The sequence below is a fragment of the Oncorhynchus nerka genome, linkage group LG5, assembly GCF_034236695.1.
Source record: "Oncorhynchus nerka isolate Pitt River linkage group LG5, Oner_Uvic_2.0, whole genome shotgun sequence".
NCBI classification, from domain to species: domain Eukaryota; kingdom Metazoa; phylum Chordata; class Actinopteri; order Salmoniformes; family Salmonidae; genus Oncorhynchus; species Oncorhynchus nerka.
In genome coordinates, this window is record NC_088400.1 from 61,688,710 (window position 1) to 61,701,733 (window position 13,024).

At 45.1% G+C, this 13,024-nt stretch overlaps 1 protein-coding gene across 1 annotated transcript; it reads right to left on the reverse strand.

The window, feature by feature from the left end:
• Nucleotides 1–3,370: 3,370 nt before the first annotated feature.
• On the reverse strand, nt 3,371–11,622 carry LOC115119404 (LON peptidase N-terminal domain and RING finger protein 2-like). Its single transcript, XM_065018823.1, has 10 exons — nt 10,608–11,622; nt 9,053–9,171; nt 8,802–8,939; nt 8,346–8,670; nt 8,048–8,153; nt 7,843–7,957; nt 7,605–7,726; nt 7,303–7,461; nt 4,376–4,688; nt 3,371–4,111 (listed from the first exon to the last, which is right to left on the reverse strand). The coding sequence occupies exons 1-10, from the start codon at nt 11,305–11,307 to the stop codon at nt 3,911–3,913; spliced, it is 2,298 nt and encodes a 765-aa protein (XP_064874895.1). The 5' UTR covers nt 11,308–11,622; the 3' UTR covers nt 3,371–3,910.
• Nucleotides 11,623–13,024: the final 1,402 nt, after the last annotated feature.

Here is a 13,024-nt window from a genome sequence, read left to right on the forward strand (position 1 = left end):
ACAAATATGACATGTCGTCTTCGGTTCTGACTTCTAAGTAACCGAAATTACTCACCTGGCTGCTTCTCCAAGATCTGACTGTGTGGGTGAGATATGCCAAGTCACAGAAGCTTTTAATGTGGTGACCACACAGTACACCAGTCCTTACAATTTGGAATATGGCATATGTTGTGCCTTTGCCCAGGCCTCTTGACAACCTCTGATTGTGGGGGGGAAAGAGACCCACTGTGTGATTTTGGAATAGACTCATGTAGATAACTATGAAGGCGAGTGTCTATGCATGCCTCACAAAAGCACATTGGGAAAAAACACCACTTGGCCTAATTGTTACTGTAAAAAACAAAAATGTTACTGTACAGCACATCAAACTCATTCCGCAGAATGTCTGAAGCTTTTTGCTCCACCCTTGTACTTGATTGATGAATTAAGGTCACTAATTAGCAAGGAGCTCCCCTCACCTGGTTGTGTGAGGGGAGCGACTCATTGCGAGCTCACAGAACAGGGCTCCGGGCAGCCGAGCGGAAATGGAGGAAAACTCGCCTCCCTGCGGACCTGGCATCCTTTCACTCCCTCCTCTCTACATTTTCCTCTTCTGTCTCTGCTGCTAAAGCCACTTTCTACCACTCTAAATTCCAAGCATCTGCCTCTAACCCTAGGAAGCTCTTTGCCACCTTCTCCTCCCTCCTGAATCCTCCTCCCCTCACATGGTCCCCCTCCTCCCTCTCTGCAGATGACTCTGCATGTCTGGCAACCATTTTGAAAAGAAGGTCGAGCTGCTCTTCATCCGATCCTCGTTTGCTATCACGGTCAAACTCCCACCGCTGGTTCTGCTCAACACTGCCCTACCCTGTGCTCTGACCTCTTTCTCCCTCTCTCTCCAGATGAAATCTCGCGTCTTGTGACGGCCGGCCGCCCAACAACCTGCCCGCTTGACCCTATCCCCTCCTCTCTTCTCCAGACCATTTCCGGAGACCTTCTCCTTACCTCACCTCCTCATCAACTCATCCCTGACCGCTGGCTACGTCCCTTCCGTCTTCAAGAGAGCGAGAGTTGCACCCCTTCTGAGAAAAACCTACACTCGATCCCTCCGATGTCAACAACTACAGACCAGTATCCCTTCTTTCAATTTTTTCTGGATCTCCAAAACTCTTGAACGTGCCGTAATTGGGCCAGCAATCTCCCTGTGGAATGAGTTTCTCTCTCAGAATGACCTTCTTGAGTCCAAACCAGTCAGGTTTCAAGACTAGTCATTCAACTGAGACTGCTCTTGTCTGTATCACGGAGGCGCTGAAAATCATTGGTTAATTAATCCGCACTGCTAAAGCTAACTCTCTCCTCTGCTCTCATCCTTCTAGACCTATCGGCTGCCTTCGATACTGTGAACCATCAGATCCTCCTCTCCACCCTCTCCGAGTTGGGCAACTCCGGCACGGCCCACGCTTGATTGCGTCCTACCTGACAGGTCAACTCAGACCATCTGAATCTGTCTCCTCCTCACCACTGGTGTCCCCAGGGCTCTGTTCTAGGCCCTAAACAAGAACTCCTATTCTCGCTATACACCAAGTCACTTGGCTCTGTCATAACCTCACATGGTCTCTCCTATCATTGTTATGCAGACGACACACAATTAATCTTCTCCTTTCCCCTTCTGATGACCAGGTGGCAAATCGCATCTCTGCATGTCTGGCAGACATATCAGTGTGGATGACGGATCACCACCTCAAGCTGAACCTCGGCAAGACGGAGCTGCTCTTCCTCGGAGGGGGAAGGACTGCCCGTTCTCCATGATCTCGCCATCACGGTTGACAACTCCATTGTGTCCTCCTCCCAGAGCGCTAAGAACCTTGGCGTGATCCTGGACAACACCCTGTCGTTCTCAACTAACATCAAGGCGGTGGCCCGTTCCTGTAGGTTCATGCTCTACAACATCCGCAGAGTACGACCTGCCTCACACAGGAAGCGGCGCAGGTCCTCATCCAGGCACTTGTCATCTCCCGTCTGGATTACTGCAACTCGCTGTTGGCTGGGCTCCCTGACTGTGCCATTAAACCCCTACAACTCATCCAGAACGCCGCAGCCCGTCTGGTGTTCAACCTTCCCAAGTTCTCTCACGTCACCCCGCTCCTCCGCTCTCTCCACTGGCTTCCAGTTGAAGTCGCATCCGCTACAAGACCATGGTGCTTGCCTACGGAGCTGTGAGGGGAACGGCACCTCAGTACCTCCAGGCTCTGATCAGGCCCTACACCCAAACAAGGGCACTGCGTTCATCCACCTCTGGCCTGCTCGCCTCCCTACCACTGAGGAAGTACAGTTCCCGCTCAGCCCAGTCAAAACTGTTCGCTGCTCTGGCCCCCAATGGTGGAACAAACTCCTCACGACGCCAGGACAGCGGAGTCAATCACCACCTTCCGGAGACACCTGAAACCCCACCTCTTTAAGGAATACCTAGGATAGGATGGCTGTGTGGGCACAGGTTAAATTAAAGTAATCCTTCTCACCCCCCTTAAAATATTTAGATGCACTATTGTAAAGTGGCTGTTCCACTGGATGTCATAAGGTGAATGCACCAATTTGTAAGTCGCTCTGGATAAGAGCGTCTGCTAAATGACTTAAATGTAAATGTAATGTAAATGTAATTGGAAAAAAACACACAAAAAACAACTGCAATCACTTGGTCCTCTGTGGAATGAGTTTGACACCCCTGCTGTACAGCATCCAGTGATGAACCTGGGACTTCAACCTGGGACCAGTCTGTCTAGATCAGAACACAGCAGTGTTGCTGGGAAAACACACCATGGAGAGGCTGAAAACATTAGTTCCGATGTGCATAAGTCGCTCTGGATAAGAGCGTCTGCTAAATGACTTAAATGTAAATGTAAATGTGCATCTGGGCAATTGAGCGAGCTGAAAATCATTGGTTAATTAATCAAGATGGTTGACGAGCTATGAAGCCACTTATAAAGACATGATTTAGGCTTACTATATGTAATAAAGCTTTGATTCATTTAACTAAACTAGGCTGTTGAATGACAGGCGTGTTGTCCTACTGTCCATTGTTTTTGTGACAGAGAGAAAAGGGGCGGATCTGTCCTCCGCAAAAAACACCTGCTCAAATGTAGGGTTGTCTGCACTGATCCTCTTTGCTCACACTTACTGCCACCCTGTGGATGTTTGGTGCTACTACAATGTCTGTGCTGCTATTTTTCACTTGCTTGCATCAAGCGCTCCCTCCTGACATGATTACCAACATACAGTAGAACCTATTGTTCCAGTAAGTGATGTTGTGCATTATATTCATTATGTCCCATAGAAAAATGCTACATTTCTGTACATGAAAATTGGCTTCACATGACAAATAGTAGAAAAAAAACACATTGCAAAAATAATTTAAGGCCTCATTTGTACACAGACCAACAATAAAACAAGAACAAAATAAACCTAATGTACCACACATGACAAATCTGGACTTAATGAAATTGACCCAAAGATATGTGCGCAAACCTGACACACATTTATGTGTTTTGGTTGGGTAGGGCTAGTCCATCGATCCTTTTTGTAAGACTTAAGTAGAACCCATTCCTGAGATCATGAACAACACTGCTGAATCATTCCCACTGTTGAAACTCTTTATCTGAGGCTAGAGCTTCAGAGAAAAATGGAGTATCCTCTCCCTTCTTCTCCAGGGCCCAGTTTTCCAAAAATTATCTATCCGGATTTCATCTATCAGATAGGATTAAATGCATAGAAATATAATGAATAGAACAGAAAAATAACCGACTTCAACGGGGACTCCCGTTCTATTCATTATATTTCTATGCATTTAATCAGAGCCAATAGGTAACTTTTGACAATCTGGATTTCTCCTAACTGGGCCCAGATTATTCTAAACTAATCACCTCTCGGGGGGCCACTACAGTGATGATGATGCTGCCGCTGCTGAAGATGGTCGCCGCGGTGGAGGGTGTTTGCGTGTGACGAGGCTGAGCACGCGGCGGGTAGTGCTGAGGCGCTCTCGGAGGGTGGTCATGGCCAGGATGCTTAGCTGGGCTCTCTTCTCCAGGGGCAGTACAGCCAGCAGCCACCAACACCATGCAGGACCACTGGCACCCACCTGAGAACCCAGAGGCAGAGTGTGGTCGGGTTAGTGAAGACGGGACACAGAGAATTATTCCATATCACAACCAAAAAGTGTCTATGGCCAAGATTGCACAGTTTAATCAGCTTTCATAAAGGTGAATTCTTAGAGGAACCGATATGGGTATTTAGATTTAGCTGGGTGGCTCTATAGGGTCAACGTTTCTCCTGACCAGGCAACGAAACCAGGGAAAACTCAGAACCCGAGTTCTACTGTCCGTATCTGCTGACTTTATCTTACCTGTATGTCAGGGTCTTTGTCAGGCAGCTGTCCAAAGTGGCTGACGATCTGGTTCTTCATGTTGTCTTTGAGGGAGGTGAACCAGGTGCTGGCCTGCTCGTACACACAGTCATGCAGTTTCTGCAGCTCCACCAGCTCCTCTCCCTCCACCTTCTGGTCCTCCAGGTGCTCTATCTTGGCTGTGTTGTAGCCGTCGCGGTGGCCGTGGCTCAGCACTCTGAAGCGGGACACTCCGACCGTGTCGACCACCGAGCGCCCGTCTGCTTGGAACTTCACGTCTTTCACCTCCAACATACAGCCGTAGTCTGCGAAGCTGTGGTCAGGGAAACGCAGGGTATACACATGTAGGATCTTATTGTGAGCCAGTTTGCTACAGCAGAACAATTATTCTGCAGCGACTGGAAATGTGAATTATTATGTGGATTATAATTCATGGACATTTCTGTAGGGGTTGATAAGCTTTTTCATTGGGGCAAATCAAGTCGAATTTACAAGCTTTAGAAACCTTTTTAAAACTCAAAATGCACTACAAGTTTGCATTTCCTGCCATGTAGGGAAATTCTCTGCAACAAAAGAGAGTAATCAAATTAAGATCCTACATCTGCATTAGCCATTTGCTCACATTAATCTGTTGGGGTGAAAGTGTGGGGGTTAGGCTAGTGTAGTGGAGGTAGTTCACAGAGCTACCCCTGTGAGGATGAGTAACTATGATGAAAACCTGTTAGCACTCAGATAAAGTGTCCAGGGTAGGCTTTAGTTCAGTTGGCTAACATGGTCTTGAATTGAGTCGCAAATACAGGTTTGCTACCCTTTTGGTTAAACTAGTGTCAAGATGTTTTGATGGCTGTGTGGGCACAGGTTAAACTAGTGTCAAGATGTTTTGATGGCTGTGTGGGCACAGGTTAAACTAGTTTCAAAGTGTTTTGATTGCTGTGTGGGCACAGGTTAAACTAGTGTCAAAGTGTTTTGATGGCTGTGTGGGCACAGGTTAAACTAGTGTCAAGGTGTTGTGATGGCTGTGTGGGCACAGGTTAAATTAGTGTCAAAGTGATTTGATGGCTGTGTGGGCACAGGTTAAACTAGTGTCAAGGTGTTGTGATGGCTGTGTGGGCACAGGTTAAATTAGTGTCAAAGTGATTTGATGGCTGTGTGGGCACAGGTTAAACTAGTGTCAAAGTGTTTTGATGGCTGTGTGGGCACAGGTTAAATTAGTGTCAAAGTGATTTGATGGCTGTGTGGGCACAGGTTAAACTAGTGTCAAAGTGTTTTGATGGCTGTGTGGGCACAGGTTAAACTAGTGTCAAGGTGTTGTGATGGCTGTGTGGGCACAGGTTAAATTAGTGTCAAAGTGTTTTGATGGCTGTGTGGGCACAGGTTAAATTAGTGTCAAAGTGTTTTGATGGCTGTGTGGGCACAGGTTAAACTAGTGTCAAGGTGTTGTGATGGCTGTGTGGGCACAGGTTCAATTAGTGTCAAAGTGATTTGATGGCTGTGTGGGCACAGGTTAAACTAGTGTCAAGGTGTTGTGATGGCTGTGTGGGCACAGGTTAAATTAGTGTCAAAGTGATTTGATGGCTGTGTGGGCACAGGTTAAACTAGTGTCAATGGGTGTTGTTAAATAGTGCTGTGCTGTGTGGGCACAGGTTAAATTAGTGTCAAAGTGATTTGATGGCTGTGTGGGCACAGGTTAAACTAGTGTCAAAGTGATTTGATGGCTCAAAGTGATTTGATGGCTGTGTGGGCACAGGTTAAACTAGTGTCAAGGTGTTGTGATGGCTGTGTGGGCACAGGTTAAATTAGTGTCAAAGTGATTTGATGGCTGTGTGGGCACAGGTTAAACTAGTGTCAAGGTGTTGTGATGGCTGTGTGGGCACAGGTTAAATTAGTGTCAAAGTGATTTGATGGCTGTGTGGGCACAGGTTAAACTAGTGTCAAAGTGATTTGATGGCTGTGTGGGCACAGGTTAAACTAGTGTCAAGGTGTTGTGATGGCTGTGTGGGCACAGGTTAAATTAGTGTCAAAGTGATTTGATGGCTGTGTGGGCACAGGTTAAACTAGTGTCAAGGTGTTGTGATGGCTGTGTGGGCACAGGTTAAATTAGTGTCAAAGTGATTTGATGGCTGTGTGGGCACAGGTTAAACTAGTGTCAAAGTGATTTGATGGCTGTGTGGGCACAGGTTAAACTAGTGTCAAGGTGTTGTGATGGCTGTGTGGGCACAGGTTAAATTAGTGTCAAAGTGATTTGATGGCTGTGAGGGCACAGGTTAAACTAGTGTCAAAGTGATTTGATGGCTGTGTGGGCACAGGTTAAACTAGTGTCAAGGTGATTTGATGGCTGTGTGGGCACAGGTTAAATTAGTGTCAAAGTGATTTGATGGCTGTGTGGGCACAGGTTAAACTAGTGTCAAGGTGATTTGATGGCTGTGTGGGCACAGGTTAAATTAGTGTCAAAGTGATTTGATGGCTGTGTGGGCACAGGTTAAATTAGTGTCAAAGTGATTTGATGGCTGTGTGGGCACAGGTTAAATTAGTGTCAAAGTGATTTGATGGCTGTGTGGGCACAGGTTAAATTAGTGTCAAAGTGATTTGATGGCTGTGTGGGCACAGGTTAAACTAGTGTCAAAGTGATTTGATGGCTGTGTGGGCACAGGTTAAACTAGTGTCAAAGTGATTTGATGGCTGTGTGGGCACAGGTTAAATTAGTGTCAAAGTGATTTGATGGCTGTGTGGGCACAGGTTAAATTAGTGTCAAAGTGATTTGATGGCTGTGTGGGCACAGGTTAAACTAGTGTCAAAGTGATTTGATGGCTGTGTGGGCACAGGTTAAACTAGTGTCAAAGTGATTTGATGGCTGTGTGGGCACAGGTTAAACTAGTGTCAAAGTGATTTGATGGCTGTGTGGGCACAGGTGTAAAACCTCCACTCACCCTTTAATGTCGTCAGCGATGCACATTCCAAACTGCTTGGTTCCCGTCTCCATAGAGCGTCGGATCATCAGCCTATAACACGGCTCGAAGACTTGCAGGGGACAGGGAATTGTGGGAAATGCCATGGTGCAGATGAAGATGGGCACTTCCTGGGCCAAGCTGCAGAGAGAATAAAATGTGGGTTAAACCACTAAATATGATATTCTGCCCAAATAATATTGTATCATAGGATTCTAAAACATTGTCAGACATTATGTTTTGAGAAGGGGTTAGGGGCTGAAATGTAATGAGGCCTGACTCACTTTGACAGCTCTGCCATTTCTTCCTGGTACACCTTGCTCCTCTCAGCCAGCTCCTCAGACAGGTAGCGCTGCAGCACCTCCTCCATCAGCAGGGTCTTATGGTACCCTCTAGTGGCCAGGTACTGCAAGTACAACAGATTCAATCAGATAACAAGGGGAATTTTGGTCATTTTGTCTTTCAGTAATTGATATTAATTTCCAATAGTAGTGAAGGCAGGTCTGTGTGGTGGCTATTTACCTCTGTAATGTTCTCTTTACACAGGGGGCAGTTGGGGTTGTGGTCCAGACAGCGCTCAAGACACTTCATGCAGAAGGTGTGTCCACAGGGGGTGGTGACTGGCTCGTAGAACAGCCTGGAGAAAACGCATGGGGGGGGGGGGGTTAGGTTTTAATAACTACGTAGGGAGAACTGGACCTACAGACAGGGTGTGTGTTTGACTTACCTCATACAAACAGAGCAGTCCATGTCAGAGCTGTCCAGGAGCTGAGGGGGCACCTCTCTCCTCTCACTGCAACAAGCAGCAGGCAGCTGGGATGAGCTTGACTCATCTGAACACAAGAATCAAAACAAATACATTTACATTATATTATTGCTGAGGTTTCTATATGTTTATAATGATTGCATTCACGCAACAGTAAGATACTTTGCAATATTTTTGTTCACTAGTATTACTTTTTTTTTTAAATCGCCTTTTTGGCAACAATAAATAATTGCCCATTGGAATGGGAGGGGTTGGGTACCTTTTCTGGGCAGCTTGTTGGGGGGTGAAGAGCCTAGGGGTTCGTCTGAGAACTTCCTCTTTAGGCCAGGGGGGAGAGGCAAGGCAGCCACAACAGAAGCCAGGGTCTTGGAAACCTCACATGAGGACTTGGTCTCTGCTCCAGTGTCAGACAAACTGTCTCTACGGCCAGTAGGGGTTTGGCTCCATCTACGAGGGGTGGAATGGAGGGAGTCGAGGAGATGGGAGGCTGGTTTGAGGTGGGAGGCGGGGCCTGTTGGGTGGAGGCGAAGTGATGACGTGGGGAGACCGTCTGTCTTGAACGTGGAGAACATCTCACTCAGCATCTACAGTGGGGAAAGAGACATAAGACAGTGACTAGCAGTCATCGCAGTCAATCGGGCCCACAAGTAGTTGTGTAACTGGTTAGGGGAACTAACTATATCAATTGAATACAACTTCAATGCTATAGAAACACAGTGGAGTCGCTTAACTTTTGCGTTTCCAGCTTGACTGAGGTCCAGTCTGGCTTCAGAGCCAGACAGTAGAAGTATTCTTGCAGGGCCTCTTCATTATAACCGGCTTTGTTCAGAGCCAGGGCCTTCACGTAGTGAGCCTGAGAACACAAACACACAAAACCCCAAGTACCACAGTGTCTTTCAGGTTCATTTACACAAAACAATGTGGGTAAATGTGTTAATGTCAGGAAACAGTTGAGTGTTTCCTTACCTTGGGAGAGAGGGGCGTCAGTCGACACATGGCGTCCCCATCCTGTAGGGCCTGTCTGAAGTTGTTCATCGCCATATGCAGCTCTGCCCGTCGGCCCAGCAGCCCACACATATAGGGGGCTGTGCAGAGAGAACATGAAACAAACATTAGTTAATAGTCCGATTCAGTTTAAGTTATTCACATATCTCCAGCACCCTCCATTGCTCGTGTTCGTTGTGTCAACATCTAAAAAAAACAGTATAAAACCAGGTTGTATGGGTTTGAAGACGGTTAATTCTGAGTTTGTCGTTGATCTGTCATTACTTAACAGCTATAACTGTATTCATAACACTTTTAAACCCCCTGAGAGGGTAATGAGGGTAATGTGTTACAAGCTGTATGTCGGGCAGAATATTGTTTCAGAAGATCCAGGTCATATGGAACTAGTTCTGGGCTAGGTCATATGGAACTAGTTCTGGGCTAGGTCATATGGAACTAGTTCTGGGCTAGGTCATATGGAACTAGTTCTGGGCTAGGTCATATGGAACTAGTTCTGGGCTAGGTCATATGGAACTAGTTCTGGGCTAGGTCATATGGAACTAGTTCTGGGCTGGGTCATGAGTTGAAGCTGTTCCGTGGGCTGAGGCCTACGTTACTGTTGGGTAGAGATTAGAGAAAGGAGTGTCACTTCTCAACGCCCTGTCATTAAATGTTTTGTGTGTGTCAAGACAAAAATGTCTAACACCACAATGCATTTGTCTATGTAACGCCTGACTTATTTGGAAACCATAGCTACCCATGCAGGAAATAAAAAGGTAGAAGCTTCCTTTCTGCCTACTCTGATCCCTAGACTAGAGTTCCCTCAAACTCCACAGGCATTTCTCTACAAACCAGGTCAGTCCAAATCAGGAATCTTCTGGCTGTGCTATTATGGCAAAAGTGCATGACTTTACTTACACAACTCATGCCTTAGCTGAAATTGTCATCATGGTGTGATGATGCCAATATATCCCAACCTCTATCTGGTATAGTTTGTGTTATGAACGTGGCACAGGTGGTAACTTAACCATAACCACTGGTTGGTTCCCTCACCCAATCACTACACTGGTGGCAGTGATGGGATAATCCCTGCAGACCAGGGCTGTTCGCCTTCCATCAGTGATGTCAACAACATGGCTTTGACCTTACGGCTTGACATAACCTATTACAAACCTATGCACGTCACAGAAGTGGGTTACGGGCTTTTATTTCAATGTGCACAGAAAGATCATGCAAAAAGAATGATGATGTAATGTTATAGGGCCAATCTTCAGTTGCTACATTCATTTTTGGACTTAAAATGTATGTTATGTACCCATTGATTCTTAAAGAATATAACTAAAATGGCTCATGAGCTTAGTTCAATAGCAGAACCCAAAATGCAAGCTTATTTTACTGCAATGTTAGTTATGTCTTGTGAATTTGAGTGATTACATTTCTCCAGCCCCATCCCTCAGCTTTTTACTAAAACAGTGTGGCTGAATACGCGTTTGTCTCAACTGCGGATATCCCCTTTAAAATACGTTATTAATTTTACCTTTTTCAAGAGCGGTGTTATATTTTTCAAGTGCGTTGATAAAGCCCTGTTCGTTCCGCATTCTATCCCCTTCAAGCCAGCATCGTCTTGCTTCACTCTCTGCACAAAACCATTTACCCAACAGCCCACTGAGTACTACATTCACTTTAAACCCGATTGGCTTTAATTCTCTATTTGTTTTGTTCAGTTTGTAACGACAGAATTCACATTCTTTGACACCGTCATCCTCGATGCATGGTTTGCAGAATGTATGGCCGCATTCCAAAGTTGTTGGCTCGATTAACAAGCACTTGCAAAGCCGACACGAGAACAGGTCCAACGAATGCTCATCCTCGGAAACCCCATCTGGGTCTGTGCATTCTTTTAGGCATTCTTTTACGCGCAAAGTGTGCGCAATACAGTCAACGAGAGACCCTAGTTCGTTTGGTCGTAACCTGTCCAAGTTGGCGGCGGTGCAGTATGAATCCAGAGCCTCCGCTATCCGCCCTGCACGGCTGAGAGCATCCGCATTCAGAAGGCAGAGACTCCGGTCCGGGTGTCGGAGGTCCGCCAGCTGGGAGCCGTATATCTCAGCAAGGAGGTTGAAGTCCCCAGCACGGAAGGCTTCCCGTGCAACTGCCAGCATTTCTGGACTCAAGCCCGCAGCAGCAGTATTGTCGTGGATAAAATAATCCAAGTGGTTTTCCAAACGAACATCCATATCAGTGAAGTCTATAACATCTATGTAAAACAAATGTGTGCATTCAGATAAAATAAATGAAGTGGTGAATAGAGACAGACCGAGAATTGACTTCGTCCAAAATCACTGGTTGTTTTTGATGAAACCTGCTACACTGAAAGTTTGTATAACCTCCTGAATTAAATTACGCGCGATTGGAGAGCCATTCTAAAAGCATTTTGGGCTTCAAATTAATCAACGCAAAATAAATCAATAAAATAACACCCATAAATTGCAAAGGTAGACGGTCACCGTTAACCTAATTGTACTGTGAACTAGGTGAATGCGCTGCGTTTGGTAATGGCACGTGACTTCAAGGGAGCGACCCCATTGGTGTGTTATGGTTCTTTTTTGTGTTATGTGGTTCGTTTTATAATGGACAGGAGGTTGTGTAAGTGAACATTTCTGATGAATGGAAAAGGTCCGTTTCTTGGAGATTATGACATGGATACATCTAACTAGGATACAGTTCCTTAGTTCCTTAGACGTATAATGCAAAGGGTCTATATTTGTTCGAAGTAGTTTACAAAGCCTTGATCAAGATGATTTTAAAAAAAATGTAAGCCATTTTTTTTTACATAGACGAGAAATAGTGGGTCACTGAAAGTTTATAGACTAAACATAATGTTATTTATTTATCAGACGTCATTATTCATGACTAAAATACAGTAGAATACAGTATATACATATGAAATAAGTAAAACAGTATGTATACATTATTCAAGTGACTAGTGTTCCATTATTAAAGTGACCAGTGAGTCCATGTTAATGTACATAGGGCAGCAGCCTCTAAGGTGCAGAGTTGAGTAACCGGGTGGTAGACGGCTAGATAAAAGGGAACACCAGTGTCTACATATTGGAGGCTGTTATGTTATTTATTATTTTCATTAAACTTATATTCATACAAGTTATTCTCTAAAAATATATATTTTTAAGATAAGGATTACTTTATTGGTCCATTTACGATCTGAGCACCTGAGATTTTTGTGTTGCATATCCCATTCTCCCCGGAAGTCAAACACATACTTTTTTTTGCACTAAATCTTGCACTGACTATGCGCACGCACACTAGACTCTACCCACACAACACGTGTACGTACACTGACATCCCAACATACACACATCACGCGCAGACATGCATACTGACGCCCCACAACACCCATTGACACTCACCACATACGCTGCTGCTACTATCTATCCGGTTGCCTAGTCACTTTACCCCTACCTATATGTACATAGCTACCTCGATGACCTTGTACCCCTGCACATCGGCTCAGTACTGGTACTCCTTGTATATAGCCATGATACTTTTACTTGTTGTTATTCACTGTGTATGTATTCCTCATGTCACTATTTCTATACATAGGTATGTTTTTACCTTTATCTTAACTCTGCATTGCTGGAAAAGGACCCGTAAGTAAGAATTTCACTGTTAGTCTACAGTTGTTTAAGAAGCATGTGACAAATACAATTTTATTTGACATACAGTACAGTACGTACATACATACATACATACATACATACATACATACATACATACATACATACATACATATGTACACACAGGTAACTGCCAAAATAAAGGAAATACTTGAGTAAATGAGGGACACAAAGTATATTTAAAGAAGGTGCTTCCACACAGGTGTGGTTTCTGTGTATACACAGTTACGGTTGAAGTCAGAAGTTTACATACACCTTA

Excerpts from the sequence above, each read along its gene's own strand:
- LOC115119404 (XM_065018823.1), bottom strand. The coding sequence starts at position 11,307 with ATGGATGTTCGTTTGGAAAACCACTTGGATTATTTTATCCACGACAAT. Across the intron at positions 8,671-8,801 it reads AAAAGTTAAGCGACTCCACT|ATGCTGAGTGAGATGTTCTC; the intron begins GTGTTTCTATAG and ends TCCCCACTGTAG. Across the intron at positions 8,154-8,345 it reads CAACAAGCTGCCCAGAAAAG|ATGAGTCAAGCTCATCCCAG; the intron begins GTACCCAACCCC and ends TCTTGTGTTCAG.